At 44.8% G+C, this 27,135-nt stretch overlaps 1 protein-coding gene across 3 annotated transcripts in view; it reads left to right on the top strand.

Annotated features, from left to right (window-relative positions):
* The first annotated feature begins 1,586 nt into the window (after positions 1-1,586).
* TNC (tenascin C) overlaps positions 1,587-27,135 on the top strand; it is a 73,112-nt gene continuing 47,563 nt past the window's right edge. Inside the window, exons 1-2 of one of the 3 annotated variants that reach the window (XM_030286562.4) lie at positions 1,587-1,769; positions 26,290-26,882. In XM_030286562.4, coding sequence (XP_030142422.4) covers positions 26,420-26,882 — 463 coding nt within the window. In that variant the 5' untranslated portion in view covers positions 1,587-1,769; positions 26,290-26,419. Of the gene's footprint in view, positions 1,770-26,289; positions 26,883-27,135 lie in introns of those variants that run through there. The other 2 variants (XM_030286559.4, XM_072936557.1) reach the window with 2 other exon arrangements.

Below are 27,135 nucleotides of genomic sequence, written 5' to 3'. Positions count from 1 at the left end.
CAATCATGGAATACCCTGCGCTGGAAGGGACCCCAAGGATGACCCAGCCCAGCCCCTGTCCCTGCCCAGATCCCCCAAAATCCCACCCTGGGCACCCCTGGCAGCGCTGGCCAAAGGCTCCTGGAGCTCTGGCAGCCTCGGGGCCGTGCCCATTCCCTGGGCAGCCTGGGCAGTGCCAGCACCTCTGGGGAAGAACCTTTCCTGCTCTCCAGCCTGAGATGTCTGACACAGATCCATTGATGTGCCCATGGAGCCAGGGAAAGGCCAGCTGGGAGGAGATGTTTTCAGAGAGGAATACCACCCGAAATTCCCAGGCTCATAAGGATAAAAATCCATTTTTACCCTTATGAGGATCTTCACTCCTGAGGTGGATCCCAGGAGTTTGTGTTTTCATGGCCCTTAGAGATGTTTAGGTAAGTCTTGCTTTCTAAACCATCCAACAGAAGAGTGATTTCATCTTTTCTCCTGGAAGATAGACCTGAAAGTTCAAGGATAATCTTCTTCTTTCTTCCTCTGCCACCACCTCCCCAACAACAGAGCCCAAGGGAAACAGAAACCCAGAGCCCAGCAGGCTGGAGTACAGGATTTTAGTGTCAGGAAGAGGGAAACCCGTGCTAATGAGAATCCTTTAACTGTGATCTTCTCTTTTTTGCCACAAGCCTCTGGTTCGGGGGCACTGAGAGACAACAAAGCGCCCTGGGAAGGACCCAGCTGAGCGCTCTGTGTGTCACCGATAGCTCTGGGTTGGGAAGCAGGGAAGCCCTGAGCCTCACACAAGTGCTTGGGTTATCTGTACACACAGCCAGCCACGTAATCTCTTTTTATCTGATCTGAGAAGAAAGGGAATCCCTCCTCTGTTGTCCTCTTTGGGCTTTTATCTCTCCTATTTTAGTTTGGGGATTTTTTTTTTGTTTGTGTTTCGTTTTACTCTGCTCACTTTTCTCGTGAATTCCCCACGTTTCTGCCTCCAGCTCTTCAGAGCAGGAGGGCAAAAGGATGCAAAAGAGATCACAGGCTTGAAAAGATGGGAATATGCCAGATCTTCTGCTTGTGTAAATCTAAATTTTGCAGTCGATTCCCGTGGAGTGGGGTCTATTTACACCAACATTAAGCCCATTAATTTCTGTAGGAGTCCCTAGAATTTAAACCCTGCTTGTATTTCCCCTGATTTCATGCAAGCTTGCTACTATTTCACAACGTTAAAATAATGGGGGTGAGGGGATTAAAACTCCTGATAATGCACTCTGCTGATGCTGTAGGGAAAATATTCTGCTTTCTGACTCATTCGCCCTGAGCTGCCTTTCTTTTTGAATGGTTCAGGGGGTTTCCTTCTTTAGCCATAAATCACATGCAAATTCTTTTTGTGTGTGTGTGTGTGCCTGTGGATGACAGCGTGAGTGTGTGAGCATACGTGTGTGTGTGTGTGTGCCTTTCAGAAGCCACGCCAGAGAGAGGGAGACAGAGGCTGTTCCTTTAAAGCAAAACTGAAAAAAAAAAATGCCTTCAGGCATCCTATTACAGTGGAACGAGCCAAGGATCAGGATTTGCAGCTCAGCTATATAAACCCAGCAGAATCTGGCTGCTGTGACCAGTTTGCCTTGCTGTCAAAGCTCGCTGCCTTGCGCTCGCACACGGCACCGGACAACGCAACTTCGCCGAGTTTTGACAGGACGGCAACAAAGTCAGGAGAGCCCAGCTGGCTTTGAACACCGTATTTATTTCATGGAGGCTGCTCACAGCAGGATCTAAGCTCTGTCAGAGTCTCTAAGGTAAGTCTGCTTGCCCTCTGAATTAAAAAGTGCTCGCACACAGAAGTTTGCAGTGACCCCGCGCTCCGGCATCACCACGAGTCACATCCTCGTGGCTGTGAGCGCCAGGTGGACGGGCAGGGATGCTGCCAGGGAATGGTTTTGGGTTGGAGCATGCCTGCCCCGAGGTCTGGCTGCATTGTCCGGTGCAGTCATGTCAGAAATGTCTCGGTGACATCCACCCGACCCAATGAATGGATGGAGCAGGAGCTGGCTGGCTGCTGGGCATCCACACAAGCACAGACAGAGCCTGGATTGACAGGCAGGGCAGGAAAGAGGATTTGGGATTTCCTCTTGGCTCCTGGAGTGCTAGAGATGCTTCCCCCATCCTCACCTCACGAACCAGACTAAATCCACTGCAGGTTTTAACCCTCCCAAGCAACTCTTCATGTGCTCCTGTCTGTGACCTGATGAGAGCCGGGCCCTTCCCGCTGGTCATTTGCTGTCCCCACACTTTTATTTTTTGTATTGCACTGAAGCCTTTGTCACCTTCCTCCCCACCCCCACTGGGCTCCAGTTGCTTTTAAAGGTCTGGTAATATTAGCCTGCAGTGGGGAGCAAGGCACAAAGGAAGATTCCACTGGTATTTTATTACCCCTGCTTTGCTGGGTGGGTTCTGGGAGCGGGAGGGTGAAATTCTCCATCCTCATAGTAAAACAGAGGCACTTGCTCTGCGTCTCAGCTCCTTGCTCCCTGGTGCACTGAGATTTTCTGCATGACTGTGTCTGCACTTACCAGAGAGGCTCAAATTGGCTTAAAAAGGAGAAGCTGGCTGGGAGAAGGTGAACACACTCTAGATTCATTTAGGAGCTAAACTCACTCACTCAAGACTTCATGTTACATCACCTTTGCAGAGTTTTCCCTGCCTGATTTTCTGTCTGGCTACCAGGACAGAGAAGTTTTTGGCAGTTAATCTAAACTTCTGAGAAGTCTGTCTCATACTGTGGAAAGGAATATTCAATTTGAAATGATGATGATGTGTTGTGTTGCACAGTGGAAATATAAAATTAAAAAGCGGAATAAAAGCATTTATAAAAGTTTTTCTTCATGAAAAAACAGAAAACAACGAGGTGGATGCGACTCTATGGTCTGGGTAAAAGTCTTGCTATCCAGCTCTTGGGTTTGGTTTTCTCTCCTGGTTTAATTTTTTTAGACCATAGTAAATATTGGGAATTCATTTTTCACACTTTCTGATTAATGGGACATGTGAGGGTTGTTTTATTGTGCTGGGTTTGTGCATTTGCCTTTTAAAGCTGTGAAATCATGGAATGGTTTGGGTTGGATGGGACCTTGGAGATCATTGAGCTCCAGCCATGGGCAGGGACACCTTCCTCTAGACCAGTTTAGGGGTGCTGGAGTCCAAAAATGAGGTGGAAAATGAGTATTAAATACCATCCTTTGAACCCTTGGGGAACTTGCAGAAATGTGATAGCTTTGGGGTTTTTTCTTACTGATACAGAGAACGCAGGGGCAAATTGAATCTGAGAAAGTTTAGCCAGATGAAAGTGTTTAGCCAAGAGGAGGTAACTGGTCTGTCTGCAGCTCAACTTCCCTGGCAGGGAATTTGGGGAGCAGCTGGAAGAGCTGTCAGGGTGTTCCCAGTGCAGGTGCTGCCCCGTGCTCAGGGAAGGATTTGCACCTGAACTGAGCAGAATGATGGGGCAGGAGTGACAAGGGCTGTGCCTCCCCTCACCGACCCCATCACAGTCACTATCCCAAATACCAAACTGGCATTCACTTCCAATATTTTTTGCTCATTAATTTTATCCTCTGGCTCCTTTCAGCCTAGAGAAATTTCTTTGCAAGTCCCAGCCCCTAATCCTGTCACTAGAGTTACTTTATCAGTGTTTCCAGAGCTGGGGAAGAGCCAAAGGATCTGCTGCAAAGCCCCCAGCCTGCAGATGAGAATGCCAGGAGGTCTCATCTAGAGAGAAAGCAGAAATTCTGCTAAAGAAATCCCTTCCAGGTACACAGTGGTCATGGGCACATGGAAAAGACAAACCAAACCCAAATCTCCTGTTGAAATAGTGATGCTTAATGGTGTTAGAACTTACTGGGAAAATCCCTAAACACAGGCTAAAATGTGCTCCACAAACTCTGAGTAACTGTTAGCCAGAGACTTTTTGAAAGCCATCCTCTTTTATTAACCCAGCTCTTTAAAACTGAATCATTTCTCCTCAGTATTCACTCAAACTTAACTATCATGTTGCTCTAAGATAATTTCTAAAGGAGTTTGACGTTCAGCCTTTTTTTTCATATTAGTGCTTCTTATAAAATATCTAAAAAAAGATTATTCATGGGTGAAGGCATTCTGGCTTGCTATAAAGAGACTGTCAAAGTTTGTTCTTGAGCATTGTCTCACTTTTTGATAAGAAAATGAGATTAAATGGCAGGGTCTGTGCCTTTTGGGACTCTCATCTTTTTCAAGAGTCAGGCAGAACTAAAAAGCAGAAGTGTCTGTGAAACAGTGATGCTGCTTTGGAGCCAGAGCTTTAACCCTTTCATCCCTCCTGGCAAAACCATTTGGAAAACCAGCTTGGCCATTTCTGTCCTGTTTTCCTGGTACAACACCACGGTGCCTCTGTCTACTCAGCCTTGCAGGAATTATCTAAAGGTTTCAGTGGTTCTGATGGCATTTAATTGTCCTGGGTTGGACAATGAGTGTCTGGCGTTAGTGGATGTAAGGGAGAAAGAGTTTCCATCCAGTCCCATATCCCTTAGAGAGCCCTGGTATCCCTGGAGGAATATTACCTTTGGAAGGAAGATTAATGCAGAGGTTGCTTGGTTATCAGCTACACATTCACCTGTCCTACCTCTGTGCCATGAGAAATCCAGAGTGCTTAAATAATTACTCTCATTTGAAGCCTGTGACTTGATAAATTCCTCCTTGGCTTTGTGCCATCACAGTCTGCTAAGCTGAAGGGCCACTGACAGTTTTAAGGTCTAGTGGCTCATAAAACTGCAGGCTTAGGAGTGGATGATTTACACCCCTGGAAAGTTCGAAATCTCAGCTTTCCAATAATAAAAGGAATTTGTTTTGCACTGTGTCAGTTTGAGATACAGGGCTTTGAAACTGGGTTCTGATTTACCAATGTGTGTTTTCTCAGACTTCATTACTGGTGTGAGTTTAGCACACCCTGCTCAAAGACTGAGCTCTGATCTAACCCTGTGGTTGTGAACTGCAGACATCTGAAACTACTGTAAAATGTAATAGCTGCCCTTAGTGGTTTTAAGGAAGCTGCTGATGTCATTTTGCAGAAAAAATCATTGTTGCTGAAATGGGAAACTAAGGAAGACAGCAATCTAAGTGAAATAAGTTAATATTTTGTCATCTACCAGGCTCAGAAATCTTCAAAACTGCAAGCAGTTATAGGATTAGTAACTAATGAGTTCTGGACAGGAAACAACATAACCTGAGGTCAAGAGCTCAAAATAAGGAATGTGTACAGATTGCTTATGAGTTTTTAAGATGCAATTTAGTTTATTAAACTGCTTGATATTAAAGAGGACTTCTTGTTCATGGCTTTGGTTGGTTGATGTTGTAATAATTGCTCCAGCATTTTAGAGCCCCACTAGAAGGAGAGAGGAGGTTTAATAAATTATGCTCTCTGCCACAGAGAACTTGAAATTCCTCTTATCAGCTATTCACCAAAAAAAAAAAAAATTGTATAATGAAGAGAAAAAGGAAATAATAAGGCAGTTGTTTGAGACTGGAAAGCAGAGAAATGAAGAACCCTGAGGGACCATCTTGAGTGGTTGCAGTTTCCACCAAGCTCAGGGTTTCTGCAGGTGTGAAACCTCCCCTCCCTCGGTGCTCGCTGTCCACTCGTGTGTCTGACCCTCTGGCCAGCCAGAGGTGGAGTTAAAAGCCTTCCACATGTGTGAAAAGTTAGAGACTGGGCATTGTTCCAGCCTCTGAAATCCCTGAGTGCATGATGTAACCCCACGGTGTGCAATGGGCAGACTGGGAGGAAGAGTCCATGGGATCCTGCCTGACAAGAGGTGGCTCTGGAGCCTGCAGGAAGTGTCTGGGCACTGAAAAAGGGAATAGATGGGGATCCTCCTGCTAAAATAGGGTTGAATGAATGATAGATGTGCCCCTTATAATTAGAATTGTCCTTAATGTAAGATTTTCCTGGATTTCTAAATGCATCGTTCCTCTCTCCTATATGCTGCCTGTCCTTTTGTTGACCAAATAACACCAAAAAACCTCCATCTATAGCTTCAGAGAGCTTATCCAGATGTAGAATTTGAATAATACTTATTAATATAAATTACGCATCCCAACACACCCCACCTAAACACATGTGAGATTTTGCTGCTCAGGTTTTGGAGTCAGTGGGAAATAACTCGCCATTAATATTCTTGTTTCGCTTATGCATGAGCCAATCACCCAAGACAAATCCATCTTGAGCTGATCTCGTCGCAAGAAATTTCTCCGAGCTCCCATCCTTAATTGTCTGCAGTTTCAATTAAACTAAGGTGGGATGGTGCCAAGTTTTCAGCACTTCCAATGGGACAGTCCTGGTGCCCGAATAGGCAGTGGCATTTTGTATTCTTTGGGGAGCGGAGGGCAACGTTGCCAAGTTTGCATTCAGTCATCCATCACATATTAGCCCACTGGAGGTCCATTCTTCCCGAGCAATGGGGGAGCTCTGCTTCCTACTTTGAAAGATTACTCACACAGAAAGCCCTTTCCCCAAACCCAGCCCCGCACAGGCCACAGAAAGGGAGCTTTTCTTCGATTCATACACGCGCTCGCTTTCCAAACTGCCCACAAAAATGATATTGTTTCATGCTCAGGAAACATATTCTCTTCAGCAATTGAGGAGAAAGTGCAGGGTGGTAGGACAGAAACCTTAAATACAGATTTTTCCAAAAGTGCTTGCTTGAATCCTGGGCTCAACAAAGGTCTATTGTAGTGGCTGCTTCTTCCCATGGCAGGCTGGAGCATTGACTATGTGTGGATAGATATTGGCCAGGAGCCTCTCAGGAGGCTGAAACTGAGAGCCTGGGGAAATTCCATTATAATGATTTTGGCTTTAACTCTGCCCAACGTGCACCAGAACTTGCTAAGCTCATAAGCCTAAAATTGCAAATGCTAATTTTGTTATGGAATTAGGATGTTTAGCAGAATATTAATCTAAGCAGTCTTGATTCCTCTTTAAATTTATCTTCTTTTCCACCATGCTGGCAGCACAAAGCTAAAAGGGAACATAAATTTCTTCTTCTGCTTATACATGAATATCAAACTGTGAGATCCTTTCCCTGTGTACCCACCAGAACTGGCTAAAAGGTTATTTCCACCATTAAGGAAAAGCTGGAAAAGAGGCTAAAAAAAGCTTTATTTCCAAGACATAAGTTCACTTTCCCTTGCCAGGAAATCAAAAGACCTGGAAAGAGGCAGATTTTGTTGGTCAGTTTGGGGTTTGTCTCAGGCACAGGATGCAGGCCAGCAGGTGAGGGGGGCTGTGGGGTGAGGGAGGACTCTGGGGGCAGTGGTTTTGTGCCTCTTTGCTGTGATGAAAAGCCTTTATTTGGACAGGAAAGGGTCACTCTCAGTGTGTGCTGAGCACTTCAGCACCAGCCCTTGGTGGTTATCTCCCTCCTCAGGGTTCCATCTTGTCAGGAGCTGTTTGTTGGCCTCTCAAAAGCAGCTCAGTGGCCACTTGGCACTGGCTCTTTGTCTCTCCTGGTCCCTTTGGAAGGACAGCCCCTTCTGGGTCTGCTGAATTCTCCTAAATAGCTTCTCTGTGCTGTGGGACAAAACTCTATGCCAAGAAAGATATAAAGGTAGCTTGTGATCTGCAGGCAGCCCATTCCTCTTGGCCAGAGCCAGTGTAATGCATATTTTCCCTTTGCTTGTGGCTTGTACTTCCCTCCTGCATTGCTTGTACCGCAGTAATTCAGCGCTGACTCCCGATGAATGCTGCACACTGTGGGCCACAAGGCACGGGAGAACGGGATACATATGAAGGGAAAGTTCTCAGATCATTTTTCTTGCTGAAGGATTTTGGCCATGTAAACAGTTTCCAGGAAAAAAAAAAAAAACAAAAACCCGCTGGCATTTCCCATGGCGAGCACTCCTTATGAATGTCCTATCTATTTTTCCAGTTTGGTGGCCAAGTGGAGTGTTTAGAGGAGGATATACCACCTACAAGCCAGGGAATTTATATTTCCACTGCCAAGTGTTAATTATGATGTCAACTTAGCCACTTTACAGGTTAGCAAGTCAATCACAGGGAGCCAGCACTGCAAGTGCTGCAGCTCCAGGCTTGATGGAAAGCCTGCAGCACCCAGAGAGTGCTATTCTCAAACACATCAGCATTACTTGTTGCTTTATTTGTCATTCTCTGGCTGTTACCTCATATATTCTTTATTTGTCTTAGCAAGAGCACGTTGGGATTTGCCAAGGTTGCTGTCAGAAAACAAGGAAATTCAGTTTATTACCACCAGCCACGTGGCAGGGACGCCTTTCTGGTTGCTCTGATCCCTGACCTCAAACAATTCCCTATATATCCTGTAATCCTGTATCCTAATATCCCAGTAATAAACTGAAAAAAACTGAAAAAGGGGGTGGGGGGCTTAATTGAAGTAAAAATGAAATTAATTAACTAAAAATTGAGTGTGTGATGTCAAGCTCCGCCTGGGAGAGAGTTTTCCTGCTGACAGGAGCAATATTGAATTCCCTTTGGTGCAGGGTGTTGGATGTCCACAGGACACACATTGCCTTAAAGATATCTTTGTGCAGAGGATGCCTTGGGCTGCTCCAGTTTGCTCTGTGCTCATATGGGTCAGGAGTGCTGCTCCTGGAGCAGCACAGGGACAAACCCAGGCTGCCAGAGGGGAAATTAGAACCCACGGAGCATTTTCCATGCCCAGAGTGGCTCTTCTTTGCCTGCATTGTCCCCTGTCCCCTCCAGCCTGCCCTGCTGAGGGGATGGGTTTCTCCTGGGCAGACTTTAGGGGCTGCCAGCCAAATTCTCATGTGACACAATGGCATTGATTTCACTGGGGATCTGGTGCTGGATAATTGAGCTCCATGTCCCTCCTTTCACCATCCCACGGCTCAAATTGCTGCCAGCCAAGGCTTCAGCACAGCCAGGGCTCAAGTCACTGTGGGTTAAGAGAACAAGGTCAGAGCTGGCTGAGGTCTCTCAAGCCTCCCATTAATGTGGCAGTGCCCAATTTGTTGACATTTGAGGCAGCAGTGCAGATTTTTGTCCGAGTTCAGTCACTAATCACTGCTCAGGGCTGTGTTTATGGCTGTAATTTCCATTACATTACATAAGTGCCTCTGCTTTACATCAGAGCAGTGCAAAACATCCCCAGACTGGACTTTTCAGAAGCAGCCTCCTCTCTTTTTCCAAACGCCTTGCACTCAATTTGTTTCATATCTTGTGCCTCTCATTTATATTTCATTTTGCCTTGCCAAGCCATGGTTGATTTCATTCCATCTTCTCTTCATGAAGTGTTTTGCTCCCCTCTGAGTTTGCTACCCTTCCCTGGGTTGCCAAAGATGCAAATTCTTGATGCTACCACATCTGACAGAACTAGGCCAGGCAGATCTGCAGCCCGGGGGCGATTACTGGAAGTCAGATTTCAAGGAACTCCTCCTGTGGTCTTGTGAGTTAGAAAAATGTGCACATCCCTGTGTGTTTGAGGTGCTAGTACCAAGGACAGAGGAGCTCCAGCAGGGAGGAAAAGCTGCCCAGGGAAACTCGTAATTGGTTTAAAAGCAAGGAACTGCCTGGTGAAGGGTTACCCATCTGTTTCCTCAGCTTCTTTTAAAACTATGCCCGAAGTCTGCTAATGACAGGAATGATAATTGTGGTCCCTAGGAATAGTGCAGGCTTTTATGGCTGAGTCCTGAGTCATTTTTATTTCTTCAATAAGTATATGGTTAAATCAGAGTAAAATTATAAAGCGCATGCAAATATTCATAATGGATTCTGAAAGTACCACCCTGCCTGCTGACCAATATCATCTGCAGCAATCCATACAATTAAATACTTTCCGTTATTCCAGACCAATATAAATGTAAATTGTTTGTGCTCTTAGTTACAGCAAAGCTGTTAAAAGAGAAGAATTCCACCTCTCTTGCTTCTGTACGTGACATTCCTTCAGCTAAAATGATTTTAAATATGGAAAAGTGTGGGGATGGGTGTGTAGAGCAGAATTTTGGCTCATCTCTTGCTCCTGACCTCCAGCAGAAATTTGAAAAACAGCTTCCTCAGAGGTGCTGTACAAAGCAGTGCTGTCTCAGTGCCTATTCACTGTCTATTTGTTTAATATGTCAGTAGTTTATGGTTCTTATAAATGATCCTTATTTCTATTGCACAGATTTCACCAATGTTTTTGGTTTATGTGTTAAATTTGCATCTGTTTTTTTTATAGCAGACCAGCTATTACTTTGCCTATTGTTATTATATTTATTGATTTGTATCGATGGCTTATTTCCTGCCTCTCATTTTCAGTAAAAAAGATGATGTTTGATACCTAAATCATGAATCTGTGAGAAAAATTACACTGGCCAAATTCCATCTCCAGGACCAGCTGCTCCTTTGTTCTCAGCCACTCCTGCTTGGCATGAAAGGAGTGGGAAGAAAATTCAGGAGTCTTGAATTTCTGCTCTTCCCATCTCATCCCAAAACCACCTAGAACTTTGTGAAATGGGCTCTGGAAAATTTATAGGTGGTTTTGGAAGCAACATCATGGATAAGGGCCTGGAAATGAAGCAGAGCTGTGTGTGTGGAAGGAACACGAGTTGCTGTGATTCATCGAGCGAGCACATGAACCTCATGGTCTGAAACTGCATCAGCAAAGCCCTCAAACTATTTCAAAGCGAAGCCTCCAGAAAATAATGAGCTCCTGACAAAGTGTAACTTGGCAGAGAAACTTTCCAAAGACAAGTTTAGAAAACTGTAGATCTTTTCCAGCTCCGCGTCTTTGCTGCGAGCAGGGAAAAGCCAAGAGCCTGAGCAAATGCTTTTGCTATTAGCAAAGGCTTTATTAAAAGGTACAGGACATACTTAAGAGGCAGGAGTGGTTTCTGCTGGGAGGTTATGCACAGGAGCTGCTTTTGCTGTGAAAGGGCTTTTTTTTTTTAATATTGGAAGGATCTAATTGAGGCTTCTGTGTCTGTGGCAGCTCTGCCATGGCCTGCATTCAATTCCCTGTTCAGCAGCCCTGAGTTCTGCTTGTGTCCTCAGAGAGGGATGGGTAAAAGTCACTCCTGTGCTGGAAATGCAAACAGGGGGTTCAGGCAGCAACCAGGTGTTTCTGCAACCCTGGTTTTGAAAATGCTCAGCACGCAACTTCATATGAAGGAAGAGGAAGCTGCAGCACACCCTCCTTTCATGTGGCCTTAATATGCTCCTGGTTTATTTACCCAGCTATAAAATTAGTAGTATACATGTTTCATAGAGCAGCAAAGGATTAAGTAATTCTTTATATTTGTAAATCAGTCCTAGAGTGGAAAAACATTTTCAGCAGAAGTGCCAAGAATTGCTGCTCTGAACTCAAACCCAGATGCAAAGGTGTGAGAAAGGTATTCCCTTTTCAGTAGCTGCATTTAGAATATGTGTCTGGCCATGATAGCCAGGTGATTAAAAACCAGGGAAAAGGAAGGTGTGACCCATCCACTCTGCTTTCCACGAGTCCCTTGGATGTGACCCATTTCTACAGCCCTGCTTCTGTTTTTAGAACGGCGCCAGTTTTTCTGAATCCATTGTTGTCTTTGCTGTTCCCATTTCTGGTGTGCCCCGCTGTTTCTAATCCACACTTTTTGTCCAGGCTGTATCTGCCATGGGCTTTTTCTTCCCCCTCTGACAGCTACAGCAAGAACAGAAGTTGCTTTGCAGATGTGAGAAAAAAGTATGTAGCAGATGGTTTTTTTCCCCCTCTCCCGAGTTTGTAGCAAATTCTCCACTTGGCTGATTGCTGTGCCCCCTGCCAGGAGCCTGAATGCAGCTCCAGAGCTCCCCACTGACCTGCTTGTTTTGTTTCTCTTTTCTGAGCTCCCATTTCCAGAAATTGATGCTCAAGTGTCTGAGCCCTTAACAAAAACTGAGTTCCAAGGGCAAACTGAATTCTCTGTTAACTTTTGCCTCATCCCAGTCCCTGTGAGTTAGACCAGCTGGGTTTGGTGTGAGTTCTCCCATGGTTACTTCTTGTAATGCTGCTTCTCTTTTTTTTTTTTTTTTTACTTTATATGCAACACATTTCAATGATCTGCTCTATAAAATAACCAGGCTTTTTCTTGTGGCTGGTGTAAAATTCCTTCGGTGGTCAGAGCTGGATGAAGGATTCTCCTGCACTTCCCATCCACAGGGGTGAATCACTTGGGTTGTGTAACAGCAGCAAACATTGGCACACCAAGGTGCAGGAGGATCGTGCACATGTGTGGGAATGATCCCTCAGATCCCATAAAACTTCCAGAGATGAAAGGACCTTCAAAGGATATAAGAGAATGAGCTGGACCTGTGCATTTTGGGTCAGTTGCAGATTTTTCTCAAATTCTCTGGTGTCTTTCTCTGTGGGTTTTGGTAACCTTACAATTTATTTCCATGGATTCATCTTCTCATTCTGGTAATTGGCCTGGCACAACCTCTTGGCTTCAGAGTAAGGCTGCAGTTTTCTATTGCTACCCAGAATTTCAGGCACTCCTGTGGCTCTGTGCATTTGTGCTGCACATGGGTCAGACTTTCTTCTTCAGAACAAAAAAATTCAGAGAATCAAATGACAGAAGGGCGTGATTTGAAATGGACCTTAAAACTCATCCCATTCTACCACTCCTGCCATGGGCAGGGACACCTCCCACTGTCCCAGGGTGTTCTCAGCCCTGTCCAGCCTGGCCTTGGGCACTGCCAGGGATCCAGGGGCAGCCACAGCTGCTCTGGGCACCCTGTGCCAGGGCCTGCCCACCCTCACAGGGCAGAATTGCTTCCCAATATCCTATTTCTCTCTGTCTTCTGTCAGTCTAAACCCATTCCACCTTATCCTGTCTCTCCAAGCCCTTGTAAAAAGTTTCTCTCCATCTTTCTTGTTGGCTCCTTCAGGTCCTGGAAAGCTGCAATTACCCAAAAGCTTCTCCTCTCCAGGTGAACAACCCCAGCTGTGCCAGCCTTCCCTCCCAGCAGAGCTGCTCCATCCCTCTGATCCCCCTGGCCCTGCTCTGCATCTCTGCAGCAGCTCCAGCTCCTCCCTGTGCTGGGGCAGCTCTGCAGATTTCCCCTTTCTCTCCTACATTGCAGGGATAACATTCCAGCTCTTTGCTTTTTAATGATGTATTTTCTGACAACTTTACAGCACTCCTCAGGAAGATGTTGTATTATGGAAATGAGGATTTAACAGCACCTTTCCTGTGAGGTCTTTAGAATATTTAATTCACAGGGACATACATTGCCCCTGTGAGGTTTTACCAGAGGTTAAACAGAGGCACAGCAGATGATTTATGGAATAATTTCAGAGCAGGATGCCCGAGTTTCAGTCCTCAGGTCTAACCATGGGACCACACCTTTAACCCCAAGGCTGTGGACACTTTCTGGAATCTCTGCTGAGAGCACAAGGTTTGATGGCAATCACATGGGTCCATTTCTCTTTTATGGAAAAGACTTGGGGATGACAGACTCTCACTCAGGAAGGTTTTATCTCAACCTTTATTGTTGAGATGTAATCTTTCCAAGCCTGGGGAATCCATTCATTGGGAGACCTGTTCATTCCCACTTTGCAAAGTCACCTTAATTCTGTTCCTCACCATTCCACTAAACTCTAATTCCAAAGTGAAGGTGTTCCTTGGCTGCCCTATTGGTTCACCTCAAACTTCATTCCAGTTTAGATTTCCCCATCATTCAGCTGAATCCCTGATAAAGCAATCTGGCAATTTGTATTCCCAGATTCCATAAAGGAGATTTTATCTTCTCCAGAAAGGTCACAGCACCACAAGCCAAGGCTTTGTGGTAAAGCACAGGTGAGCTCTGTGCCCCCCTTCCCATCCATCACCTTCCACAGGTCCCTGCAGGACAAATCCAAAAGGAATTTGTTCCTTCCTTATGCTGCACGAGAACCAGGATCAAAATCTTACCCACATGTGTGCCACTGTTGGAAATGTTAGCTGATATATGTTCTAAAAAATAAGATTACTCCAAATAAGCATTTGTTTGGCTTTTCCAGCTCAGCATTTAGAGTTTCACCGCCTCACATCCTAATGGGAATAGATCTAATTTGTAAGAAAAACCCTTTGCTTTTTATAGATGCAGCTTTTTCATTTCCTGGGCTTTGCACCTCTAAGAAAGAGCAACATAAACCATGAGTGAGACATTACTTCAGCCAATCTTCTCCAGGCTGAATTATTCCCTTGTACTCATTCAACAGCATCCTCTTTGCATGGTCTTATCCTTTTTTTTTTTTTTTTTGCCTCCGACAAAATCAGGATTTTTAAAAATGTAATACACAGACATATTTTTAGCTGCTGTGAATCCTGCAGCGCCAACAGGTCAAATCCACCAGCTGCTCTGACACGTTTTGGAGGCAAAAGCTGTCAAAGACACCAGAGCAGCACCATCAAATCCCAAACCTGAGAAACCTCAGTGTCTGTCTCCTCTGCTGCCCCTCCCCAGCTCTGCTCTCTTCTCTTTGCCCACTCTTCCAAGCTGTTTGTTTTACATCTCCAGCCAAGCTGACTCCCAGCCAAACATCCTGGGGGGCAGGAGAGTGTTATTTATCCGTGGTTACAACCCTTTGGTGGGTAACAAGCAGAATTTGTCTTGGGAAAAGGAGAATCCCAGTGCTTGGAGATGGAAAAGCTGAAGGAAATTGGGCAGAGCAGCCAGCAATAAGGAGCCCTCCGGCTCCTGGACCAGTATTTTTGAAGTATTTTGCTGCCTGAAAATTCAGTTTGGTGTTTGAAGATGCACTGGCATGTTTTGCTCCCTGATGGGCACAACTCTGATCTTTTAGAGGTGGGAGTGAACATTAAATTAATTCTCTTTTTTCTGTCCTGGGGTGCAGGAGAGCACGAGCATTGAGGGTTCACTTTGATAAATTTTCACTTAGTAATTGAAGTCCAGGCTGCTCCGGTTTCTATTAGAAAAAGGAGCAAGAATCCTTTGAAGAAATGATTGAGGTGGTTATTCTTTCCAACAGACCATTTGGTTTAAGCCATTACTGGTTTCAAAGATTTACAAAAAAGGTTTGTCAGGGAATTTTTTTCTCAAGGATAGGAACTCCTGAAATGCTGCTGACTCCCTCTTAGTTTCTTTCTTGCTGAGTCTTCAGAACAAATGAAAAATGGCACTTTTCAATGACCAAATATGTGTTGTGAAAAACTTTCAAGCACTTGTACCTGTTAATTTATCACCACTTGACTCCACTTCTTTTACAGAGACAACTTTTACACCTTTTATTTTTTGACATCCAATGGAGAGGACAATGGAGGGAAATACTGAATGAAATTATACAAAATGAGAGGAACAAAGAGAAATATTTTCTTCTAATATAGGGGACCACTGATTTGAAACACTGTCATTCTAATAAGTACAGTAGATATAATTTATCATTATCATTGAGTGCTTACAGAGAGATCAGTGCAAATCAGCCAAGTCTTTCTTCAAGTCAAAAATTGGAGTCCATTTCCAGTTTACCTCCTTCATAATGGAACAAGAGCTCAGTTCTGGTGAAGGGTTTCACTGCTGCAGAAGGTGGCTGCTGGATCACCCTGGCAGGGAGAGGTGTGGGATGGTTTGTGCTGTTTGGGTGTTGCATTGTGACCCTCCCAGGTGACATTTGCCACATGGATGGGTGTCTGGCCTGCCACAGGGCTGGCTCTGTAGAAATCTTGAAGATAGATTAAGATCTTTGTTCTGTCATCTCAGAACAAGGAATCAGTGTCTTTTCCCCCTTTCCCATCTTATTCCTCTCCACTTTTCCTGGCGGGCAAAATAAAATTAAAAAAAAAAAAAAAAAGGAAAGAAAAAAAAGAGAAAAAAACCCAAATTAAATTTATTTATTCACTTCTCAATTCTGCCTGATCCTGTTTTTTAAAGACCCTTCTTTTGTGATTTTAATCAGATGCTTGATAAGAGAAAAAGCATTGCTAACTAACACAGGCTACAATGCAGCCCCTTCAGGGAACACATGACCTCATCCCCAGGATTACTCCAGCACAGGAATTCAGCCTCCAGCACACCCAAAATAAACCTTTGCAGGGAAGTGCTTTATCCACCTCCCCTTGGCCAGGCATACACTTTGCCAATGTCCTCCTCAGTGTCTGGGTGGAAACACGTATGGAAATTCAGATTTTCTGCTCCCAAGCAGCCTGCCCTGCTGGCTGGAGCTGCCTTTGGGCTGCTGCCCTTTGAGGCAGCCAGCCCTGGCACAGGGATGCACTCATGGAGCAGGGCTGGTTTTCAGTCCCAGCTCCCTTTGTGTGTTGGGGTTTTGTTGGATGCTCGGAGCCCTGGCAGCTGGGACCGGCTCTGTGGGGTCACACACAGCGCTCCCCAAACTCCCCCTCTGCCAAAAGGTGGCACAAATCCCTCCCTGATGGATGAGAAGTGACACCATTGTGGTGTTTTGGAGCTCTCAAGGCCTTTAGCACCTACTATTGGATGGCCCCAATATGCCAAGGATATCATCCCTGCTGGTGGGTGTCCAGCCAGGTGCTTTGGGACCTCAGTGTGGATGGCAAGATGCAGCTCCTGTTGCCCCTGTGATGAAGAGCAGGATGTGGTGAGCAGCTCCCCAGCCTGGCACACTTTTGCTGGACGTCTCCAAGGAAATGCAGGAAGGACTCCTGCAGTTCTTGAAATAAAATGAACCAAAAGGAAATATCCTGTTGATGCCTTGAGAAGGCTGCCCCAGAACAGAGCCTGGACAGAGCTACAGATTAAAGCAGGGATTTATAAAAAGATCTCCTCCATGGATCCACCTTGGGCAGCACCAGAGCCCAGCCAGGGCTGCGCCCAGGATGACCCAAAATAGTCCCAAAATGCACGAGCGCTCCCGGGGGCTCTCCCTGGGATCAGTTCTGCTCCATTGGCACCTTGGAGTTCATTGTCCCATTCCAGCTTTAGCCCAGGCAGTCCCACCCTGCTTGTTTTTCTCTCTCCAGCCCACAGTGTTTGTGCTCCTGGGCTGAGATTTGGATCATTTGTCCTTGGTGCCCAGCTGGAGCAGGAATTGTTTTGTCTCCCTGCTCTGAGCAGAGAGCTCAGCATCCCCTCAGATGGAGCTCAGACCCACAGACTAAAGCAGCACAGAATGTGAAAAATAGAAAAGCTACACCTGAGGCATCACTGTCAAGTCCCAAGCTGGAGACCTCATTTAAGCCCCATTATCCATAGTCAGGAGCTCATAACCATGCTGGAAGGCAGCACATCTGTGGCTCACACTGAGATGTATCATTTATTTGTTTCTAATTATGCACATTTAGCAGCAAATTACATGAAAGATTAAACACCACATTACGAGTGTGGTCTGATTAATTCTGCACCATGCTTCTAAGTCACTCAGCAATTACCTTGACTCACTTTTAATGCAGATAATTTTATTAAATCTGGTGCTACCAAAAATGAGTTAAGAGCTTTGGATTCCTGTTTTTAGTGTGGTCTCTTCCCTAGGCTGGATGCCTATATATAATTATTGCATAATGCCACATTGGATGCTTCTCATTTAAACAACAGCTTAAATAGCTGCAAGGCTCTGACACGAGCCAAGGCAAGCTGGGATGTCACAGGCCTCAGCAGATGCCATTTCCTTGGGCTCTGCTCCTGTAAATGTGAATTCTACATCGTGCTTGGGATACCTGCTGGAGAGAGATGTTGCAAAGCCTCGAGATTTGAGTTTATTCTACAAATAATTGGCCTGAAGAGTAAGCACTGCCCTAAACACCATGGTGGTGGTGTCAGAGCAGCTCTGCTCCTGCCAGGTTGTACCATTTCCAAAGGACTCTTTTGTCCTTTTAACCATCAATCTTGTCCCCACCTGTGACCTATTTAGAGGGTGGCAGTGATTAAACCTTATTAAGAGCTGTAGGCACTTGGCTCCTCTTATTTAACACACTTGGGGCAACCTCTAATCCAGGTCGTATATTAAAAGAATTAAGATATTCTAGCATGAAGAGCATAGAGTTTATGCAGAAAAACTGAGAGCAGAGGAAGACTTTTTATTAGGGGTAAACTGAAGAATCTTTCTAGAGCAGTTGGAAACACAGAATTAGGAAGTTTAGTTATTTGTACTTTATTTAGACTTACTAGAAATCAGGGTGAGAACTGACTGGGCTGAAATGGCAGAAGTGAGGGATGATCTCAGCTCTCCCAAGTCCCAGCTTGGTGCCATTCCCACATTCCTGGCTCTCCCCTCAGCTCTCGTTTCTTTGCTTGGAATAGCAATAGCAATGGTATGTTCAGGGAGCATCTCTTTGCTTTTCTCATCATCAGCCAGGTAATTCCTAAGAAACATAAATCAGTGAAGTCTGTAGGACCCAGAAACTGGAAGGCACCTCTTGATTGCTGGGTTCCATTTCCTGTTATTGCAGGCACCTTGTCACATAATCTGTTTTTCACTTCTCTTTAATTATTGCATGTTTTCAGCAGTCATTTTCTCCCAGCTGTATCTCTGCCAGCTGATTTAAATTTTATTTTAATTCATGAGATTTGCTCAATATATTCAGTATTTCATTGATCAAAGTTTATTCCAGTAATACTGGAATAATACCACCTCCCTGAATTTTTACTCTGCTTTGAATAAGAGCCAAACTCATTGTTTAGTTTGGAAAGTTCTGTTCTCTCTCTGAGATCCTGAACAAGGATAGACCTGGAGAGATTTTCCATGGCTAAGAGGACAAAACTTCTGAAACAAAAGTAGTTTATAATGGAATAATCATGCTCATTTACCTCAAAACAGTAACTGTACAACAGAAGGTTTAGTCTCTCATGGGTCTCCCTTTATGCTTATCATTCAGAATTTACCAGAGCTCTTTCACATTTTATGGATGTTGGCTTCAGTGGATTATTTCTCCTTCCCCTTTGTGGCACTGTCATGCTGATGGCTTTGAAATATGAGCCTTTGCTAAATTCTAAATTGTACACAAAGCAATTAATTAAAATTCCTTCCAAAACAGCCCTGGCAAAGCCCTGGCAGTGCTGCTTTCCAGCCAAGGTAGAATGGGTGGAGGCTAAAATGCATCCAAGTTGTTTCATTTCAAAATGAAATGTGCAGTAGGATCTGTGAAACAGAGACCATACAGCTTCCCCAAAACAGGAACATCATCTAGGAGCCAAAGGTGAAAACTGAGCTGGAGTGAAGAGTTCAGCTTAGCTAAGTGATATTTAATGCAGGATCTCAGGGGCTGCACGGGGCAAAAAGTACCCATGCATTGTTTTAATTGCAGTTCTTTGAACCAGTCTGAGGTGATCACTCATAGGATTTAAGATAATCTAAAATTCCTCTTGTTGTTATGACTAATTCCAGTGGCATGGGCAAAGCCCTTGGAATGGATGATGGAAGCATTCTGGGCTTGAAAACTCTCCTTTGTGAGAGCCCAGGAGTCAATCCTGAATTAACTGTGCAGAGCAGTTCCCACCTTTGCAGTCAGAGTGCTCTTGGTTGTGTCTGTCCTCAGTCCCACAGAGTTCTGCTCTGAAATGTGCAGTGCCAGCACCAGATGGGACACAGGTGGCTCCGGGGGCATCCAGAGCCCTGAGCTGTGGCTGCTCACCCACATCAAACACAAACTGCTGCTTTGTCCTGAAATGGGAAGGATTCAAGTCACAAAGGCAGGCACATCCAGAGGAAGACATGCTTTTATGTGCTTTAAGGGCCATAAATGCCTTCTGGGAGGTGTTTGAACCACTGTGGTGGGACTCAGCAAAGCTGCATCAGCTTCCTCTGGCTTGCATGGGTAAAATACCTCAGCAAAAAGTCAGAGGAGCTGGGGAGCTTGGGAGTCTCAGTGTCAGCCTCTCCATGTCCCAGTTTTCTGTATTTAAAGTAGGGGACTGTGCTTTGTTTATCCTTTGTAATTAAAAAAAACTCAGAGAAGAGGCTCTTTGCCTTCCTCCAGCACATGTGGATGCCATGAGGCTCCTCTTGTGGGGCTGTGAACACCACTGAGTCCCTTCTGTGACTGAAAAAGTGGATTTGTGTCACTTGTACCCCTACACTTCAACTCCTCCAGTTAAACAACTTTTAAAACTTTCTTCCAGTTGTTTCCTCTCTGCCCCTTTCTCCATGGAGCTTTTCCAGAGGAGGCTTTCTTGCTTTTTCCCTCTTTTTCACTCTCATTGCACTCCCACAGCCAGCCATATCATTTTGGTTAATGCTCTCTCTCTTTGTCATTTCCAGGGAGAGCTTTAGTCTGAAAATCTGGCATAGGTGGGGTGGCAAAGGCTTTTTTTTCAGTGCTATTTATTGAAGGGAGGTCACCGAGCCTGGATCTATAATTTTGTGTGGGCTTCCCAGATGTGGGATTTCTTATCTAGAAACTGTAGAGCATTTGCAGAGTGTTTATTCTTTGTGACCTGGCCATGGAGGTAGAAGTGAAGTTGTTTGACTATAACTTCAAGGTAAGTCCTCAACTTGCAGCTTGGATGGATTCCTGCTTATCACTCTGCACTTTTATCTGTTAGAACCATTGAGAAAAAGGCAATCAGCTTCCTCCTGTCCCCTGTGAAAGTTATGACCCTCTTTTCACCTCTTTGTGCAGCCAATTTAAGACTTTGAAGAAAATTCCTGAATTATGAAAATTTCCCTTTGGAGCTTCACACCCTCAGGGCCTGCTCGTGTCTGTGGGGTCTAATTGGGGTTGAAACAATTGCCACACTTCTTTTCACACACATTCTCTGGGAGCCTTGGGGAACACAGCGGATTTTCTGAATTACTCTAAATTCAGCTGCCTGAAAATTCCTCTCCCTAGAATGGATATAATATAAATAAAGAAAAGGTGGGGGGAAAAAAAGGGCGACAATTTGGCTTTGATAATTTCTGTTGAAAATATTCAGGCCTGATGGCTTAGGACTGTTATGAATTTCTGCTCTCCACTGTGATTTAATGTAGTTTACCTACACTGAGCATCCCTGCTGATTCCTTCACCCTGTTGGAATTGGAAAGGAAATAAAATTATTTTCTGCTGTTATGAATGTGTGGAAACAGCAGTGGAAGATCATGAAGTCAGAGCCATTCATGTTTTGGCCTGACACGTCAAAACTTCCAGGTCCCCCCCAGTCCCTTGCTTTGAGAACATTTCAAGTGACTTCAGATTTAATCCACTTTTTCTGGAGAAGATTCCCAGAGCCTCAGGAGTCACAGGCTCTTCGTAAAAGCAGTTCAGCCCTCTGGTTTTGAGAGGTTGCATCTTTTGACACCTTGCCTTGTGAAAATGCTCTCTGGCAGATGGTCTCCATTTATGACTCCTGTGGAACAGCACTGCTTGTATTCTTTGCAGAAAATGCCCCCATTCCCCATATCTGCAGGCAGGGAATGGTCCAGGTCAGATCACTATCCCCAGGAGATAACTGTTATAAATGAAAATTTGTCCAGCCAAATTTAAAATGAAAAAAAAAAATTTATTTGCAATCAAATTCTATCTAGCCAGCCACAAGGCAAGAACAGAGCTGAGCCCAGGGATCGACCCTGGGTGTGAAACAAGGAGTCAGCCTCAGCAGAGGTTTTCCTCTGTGCCCACACACCTCCATCCTGGCACAAGTGGGTTTTATAGGGAAAATTCCGCCTGAGGCCAAGATTTCAGCAATCAGTCTTTTCTTCCATTCAGAGTCTATAAGTAATGAGATTTTCTTTTTTGGGGATGAAGAAGAACAATTCAGTGTCAGGAGTTGGTGAATCCCTTGATGAAATTTACGGGAACATTCCCATGTATCTGCCCGAGGATTTCCATGAGATCCACCCCGGGTCACTCACACGATGATCAGTGCCTGGGGTCCCCCCGTGTCTCTCCAGCCATGGCCCATCCCCATCTCCTGGCCCAGCCACATCCTTTTACCTGTAAATCAGGTTTCAATATACACCAGGTTTTGCCTGCGAGGGTGGGGGGACTCCTAATACAAACATGTATACTCCAACAAATATTCAATATCACATATATCATACTAGAGATGGCGCAAATTATATCTACTACACGTAACATAGCTCTTCACTGTCTTTTTGGCGGTAGCTGAGGAGAGGGGGCAGTGATAATGTGGTGTCAGTGCCTCCACAGTGCCCTGCTGGGCACTCCAGGCTGCAGGGAACACACGGATCACGCCTTGGTGGAAACTCTGGAAACATGAACTTCTTGCAGTTAACAGATCACAGCAAACTGTTTTGGGGTTAGCAATTTACAAACCTCAAAATGCTCCTTGTTGTGTTCCCTGGAGAGGGCTTTGGCTCTTCTCCAGCTGAGTCTTCCTCCCTGTCTGCAATTTTACCCAGTTTTAACAAGATGTGCTTGAATCCAATATGGTGCTGACAATATTTGATCCCCTCCTGCTGAAATGTAGGAAGTATCTTCTTAGACAGGAATTGTTTCCTTTTTTTTTCCCCCTTTCTTTTTTCCCTGCCATTTACATGTCTAATTTCCAAGTCATGACATGTAGAGGGTGTCTGAGCAAATCTAATCAGCCTTCTGCCTTCGTTAGGAAGGACAGCTGAGATAGTTTTTAACACCTCCATCCCTTCCTTGCTGCAATCTGTTTTGATTAAAATTGCACAGGGCTCTCATCTGCATATTTATCATTCCACATACCCACAAATCATCTCACAATTCTGCCACTCCTGAACGTTCAGGAGAGACTAGAGTGCTACACCAGGACTTTAAAGCATGCAGACATTAATTTAGTTTCTCACACCTGCTGCTTTCCAGCAAATATGGCTTTGGGGAAGGGAAATATCCATGCATTACCTTTGCTTAGTATTCTCCAGGAGTCAGGATTCCTGGGGGTTTTTTCAAGATTGATTGAAAATTTCCTATTAAGAAACAAATTTCTAATTAAATGGAAAGGTCCTAAAAAAGTTCTGATGCCATGAGGGGGAGAGGGGAAGGGGGGGATGTCTAAACAAAGAAATAACCCTTTTTAATAACATTTTTTCAGCTTTTGACAGCCAGACTGTGATGTGCTTTCAGATCTTCAGATGAAAGGGCTGCAGTGGAAATGAAAATTATTCTTTCCCTTTGTGCTATTGACAGTCTACCTTACCTCCACCACATATTATTAAGTGTATCACCAGGCAGTGATCAGGTTTTTAAGAAGTGTTTTCTAGAAATATCCCTTTTCTGCTCTTTGGTTAAAATCTAACTTTTAAAGTTAATGTTCATATAAGAAAATTCTTTTCTTACCTGAATCTCCCTTTGCCTCAGCAGGTACTGCAGAGATGCTGTGATTTGCTTCTCAATTTATAATCTCTATTTTTTAATCAGATATTTAAGATGTGTGAGAGGCCACAACACATTTTTTTTTTATTTATATTGAGGTTGTTCCTCGGGAAGCAGGAGATAATTTTTGCCCAAGGAGGGTGGGAAGGTGCCAGTGACCAGATGGGAAGACACAAGCTCTAGATTTATTGTCCTGCATGACAAGCAGAACATTTTGCAGATCATCCACCTCATCGTGTCCAGGATTTTTGTAGTGAGGGTGACAGGAAGACCTGAGGGCATAGCTCATTAGGATGAGAGAGGTTCCCTATTAGACAAAATATTTGTAAAAATAAACTCACTCTGGGTCATATAGACCTCTCAAAGTTCCTGAGAGACGTCAGACATCACCAGCTCCTCTTATAGACCACACGGCCAAACTCATGCTGGGAAGGGTCATTTTTTGTCAACTTTTGCTGCAAGACTTTTAGGTGCCCCTAAACAATCCAGCAGCTAATGTCTGCAAAGAAAATATGAAGAGGATTTTTCCAAGAGGAAGGTTTAAAATACAACCTACACAAGCTGCTCTGAAGGGAAGAGGAGGGAAAATGAAGGGACAACAGAGACTGCTAGTTAATGTGGCTTCATTTCTCTCCTACTCCTGGGTGGTCGATTGTGGTCAGAGCTGTTGTTTGGATGTGTTGGAGGAGCTGGGGTTGGAGAGAAGGATGTCCTCTTTGTTCTCCCAGCCAAGAACATGGCTAATGTATAAAGAACTGGAGGAAGGTGTCTTGTTTTGTAGATGTCAGATCCAGGAGTGGGGCTCAGCTAACCATGCTGGGCCCTTGGCAGATGGGGATGAATTAGCTCAGACATCACACAAACTGTCAAACTGTCAGGGGTCACAGAGCAGGCATGGAATGCTGCTCCTAGACCACCACAGTGTTTCTCCAGAAACTTCGAAAGGATGTCAGCCAAGACGTGTTAATTCTTCCAGTATCATCTATGAGCTGAGAGGTTTGGCTGCCTCTAATGCAGCAAGTGTCCTCTCAGAGTCCTGGTGTCCATGTGGCTTTCATCAGTAGTGAAGGTGACAGTGACAGTGGCTCTTGCCACAGCGGGTTTGTCATTTCCTAGGCATATTAAAGAAATTACAGTTTATACCATGATTAAGTGATTTGTCAACTCACATTGGTCAGCAGAAAAAAGTGCAACTTCCTTGGTTTGGGCAAGGCCAGTTTTCCTGTGGGTTGGGATTTACAGAAGCCATAAGGAAATGGATGCTCAACTTTCACTAAAATTCAGCGAGAATGAGATGCAGAGCTGCCTCCAGTTTGTTCTGTTTTCCACTGGTGATCCATCTGCCAAGCAGCCTGTCCCTTCAATGACTGCTCAAGGGTTAGGCACCAGTTTTAGTTGTATGACCTTTTCCTGGGGCAAAAAGTGCATAGCAGCACATGGAATTGCATGGGAAGCACTTTGCAAAGCCCAAGTGGGAGTGCTTGAGACTAAAATCCTACTTCAAATATAGTCCTGAACACATTTCATGAACTGGCAACCCAGTTCAGGGATTGAGTCAGAAATGAGACCTGGATCGTATCTGTCTCTGTTATTCTTTATTAATAACCTTGTGATCTCTTCTGGTGCAGGCAAGATTTGCAGAAATATTTTAACAAATGGGGTAAGTGTTAGAAATGCATTAAAGCTGAATGCTTTTCCTTAACAAGGAAAAAGCCTTCCCTGCTGCTTGTTTACTTCTGATTTATTCCCCAGTAAAAAGGGGTGAAGTTTGCCCTTTGTGAGCTCTACATTCCCTAAAAAAACCCACTAAACTTCAGTGAAGTGTCTGATGTGTTATAGTCATTCCCTCACAAAAGCAGCTGGGATAGCATGGGAAAAACCATCCCTCCACTTTGGGGGAATCAGAAGGGTGGAAGAGGCCGGTCTCTCATCTGACAAATAAATTAGCATCAAAACTATAATGTTTAGAGAATAAATTGCTGTTTCCTCCATTACTGGCATTTCATAGCTTGCAACCACTGAAAGCACAGTCACTGATCTAACCATTAAAACAAGCTCTTCTGGGAGTGGGAAGGAAAACAAATGCTGAGATGACATTTATTAGGTGTGCTTGCTCAGGCAGTCCATTACTGCTTTGGCTCCTCACTCTACATGCTGAGGGGCTGGTCCTGCATGGAAGTCAATGGATGTCTTTGCACTCCCTTGGCTCACTCCATTGAAAAGGAACATGCACAGACTGAGGAGGAAGAGGAAATAGTGGAGCTAATTGAAAGGAATGAGTTTCAGGAGGAGCTGTAGAGCCCAGCCAGGTGCTTGTAACTGTACACGAGTTATTGTGCTATAGCTGAGGAAAGATCAGACAGTGGGAAATGATGCCTGATAGAAACGGATATCGGCTGCTAAAAAGGTATTTTTACACATGTAGTTTTATTGCTATCTCTGCTGTTGGAGTCTCTGCTTCTCTTGTGTCTCACTACTTTTATACTAAAATATCCCTGCGATACAAGCACTGACACCAGAATCTTCCACCTGCAGAGTTTCATTTATCTTCATGCTCTTGAGAAATCATCATACAGTGGAACTTACTATGGAGCTACAAGCCCTGGAGTTCAGATTCCACAGCAATCTTGGAGTAATTTAAAACATATAGAAAAGGGATAGAATGAGCCTGGGGGTGCTGATGCACCTTTTGACAATGTCTTGAGTTTCTTGCATAGTCCAACACTGAGCAGCCTTCAAGCAGTAGAGGGGTGAAGGAAATACAGAATTTAACATTGGTTAAAAAATAGCAGAACACATATTTATTTTATTTACCTCTGACTCAGCAGCCATCTCTTCCCCAGTCTTCTGCTTGAGAGAGTTAAACTTTCTACAATCCACTGTATTTGCTCTGAACTGGAAATAACAGTAGTTTTCTTCATGTCAGGTGACATTTCCTTCAGAATCACACTGGGATCCAGGAAAACCACTCTTATTATACAACAGAGCAAGCTCAGCAGCTTGGGTGAATTGTAATGGTTCTGTTCTCTGTGGATACAGCACAGGAGCAGTGTCACAACTTTGCTGGGTTGTGTAGCTCCTGTTAATCCCTTACACTGCTCCTTCTTCTTTTAGGGAAAAAACACACCAGGAAAGAAAAGAATCTCCAGCTTGGTTTGGCTTAGCTCTCCAATTTTTGCTGCAGATTACAAAGGCCAAGGAGACCTAAGACTCTTTCAGCCTCAAAAGGGAACTGGGCACCACAATGGGACTCCCCAGCTGGGTCTTGGCCTGTGTCATCCTCGCTTTGCTGTCCCAGCACGTCACTGGGGGACTCATCAAGAGAATTATCCGTCAGAAGAGGGAGACTGGGCTGAATGTGACCTTGCCAGAGGATAACCAGCCTGTGGTTTTCAACCATGTCTACAACATCAAGCTGCCCGTTGGCTCCCTCTGCTCCGTGGACCTGGACACAGCGAGCGGCGACGCTGACCTGAAGGCGGAAATTGAGCCTGTCAAGAACTACGAGGAGCACACGGTGAATGAGGGGAACCAGATTGTCTTCACTCACAGGATTAACATTCCCCGCCGGGCTTGTGGCTGTGCAGCTGCCCCAGACATTAAGGATCTGCTGAGCAGACTAGAGGAGCTGGAGGGGCTGGTCTCCTCCCTGCGGGAGCAGTGTGCCAGCGGGGCTGGATGCTGTCCTAATTCCCAGGCAGCAGAAGGTAAGGCAGGCTGGGGAGCTGCACCTGGGGGAAATTCTTGTGCTGGCTGTAGATATGATTTAGAGTGATACTCCAATCTCTTTCAAGAATGAGCACAAGTCAACCTCTCACATTTGAAATAATCAAAACTGGGAATATGTTTGGGCAGTGTGCAAGGTACATTCATTCACAGTTCCACGGCTTCATGGATCTATGGGTCAGGAGTTGACCTGGGACCCTTTGTAGCTGTGGCATTGAGCATGGACAGCAGTTG

Source organism: Taeniopygia guttata, chromosome 17 (genome assembly GCF_048771995.1).
Source record: "Taeniopygia guttata chromosome 17, bTaeGut7.mat, whole genome shotgun sequence".
Classification (NCBI taxonomy): domain Eukaryota; kingdom Metazoa; phylum Chordata; class Aves; order Passeriformes; family Estrildidae; genus Taeniopygia; species Taeniopygia guttata.
Note: the sequence above shows the minus strand (reverse complement) of the source record. Positions and strands in the feature narration are given on the sequence as shown.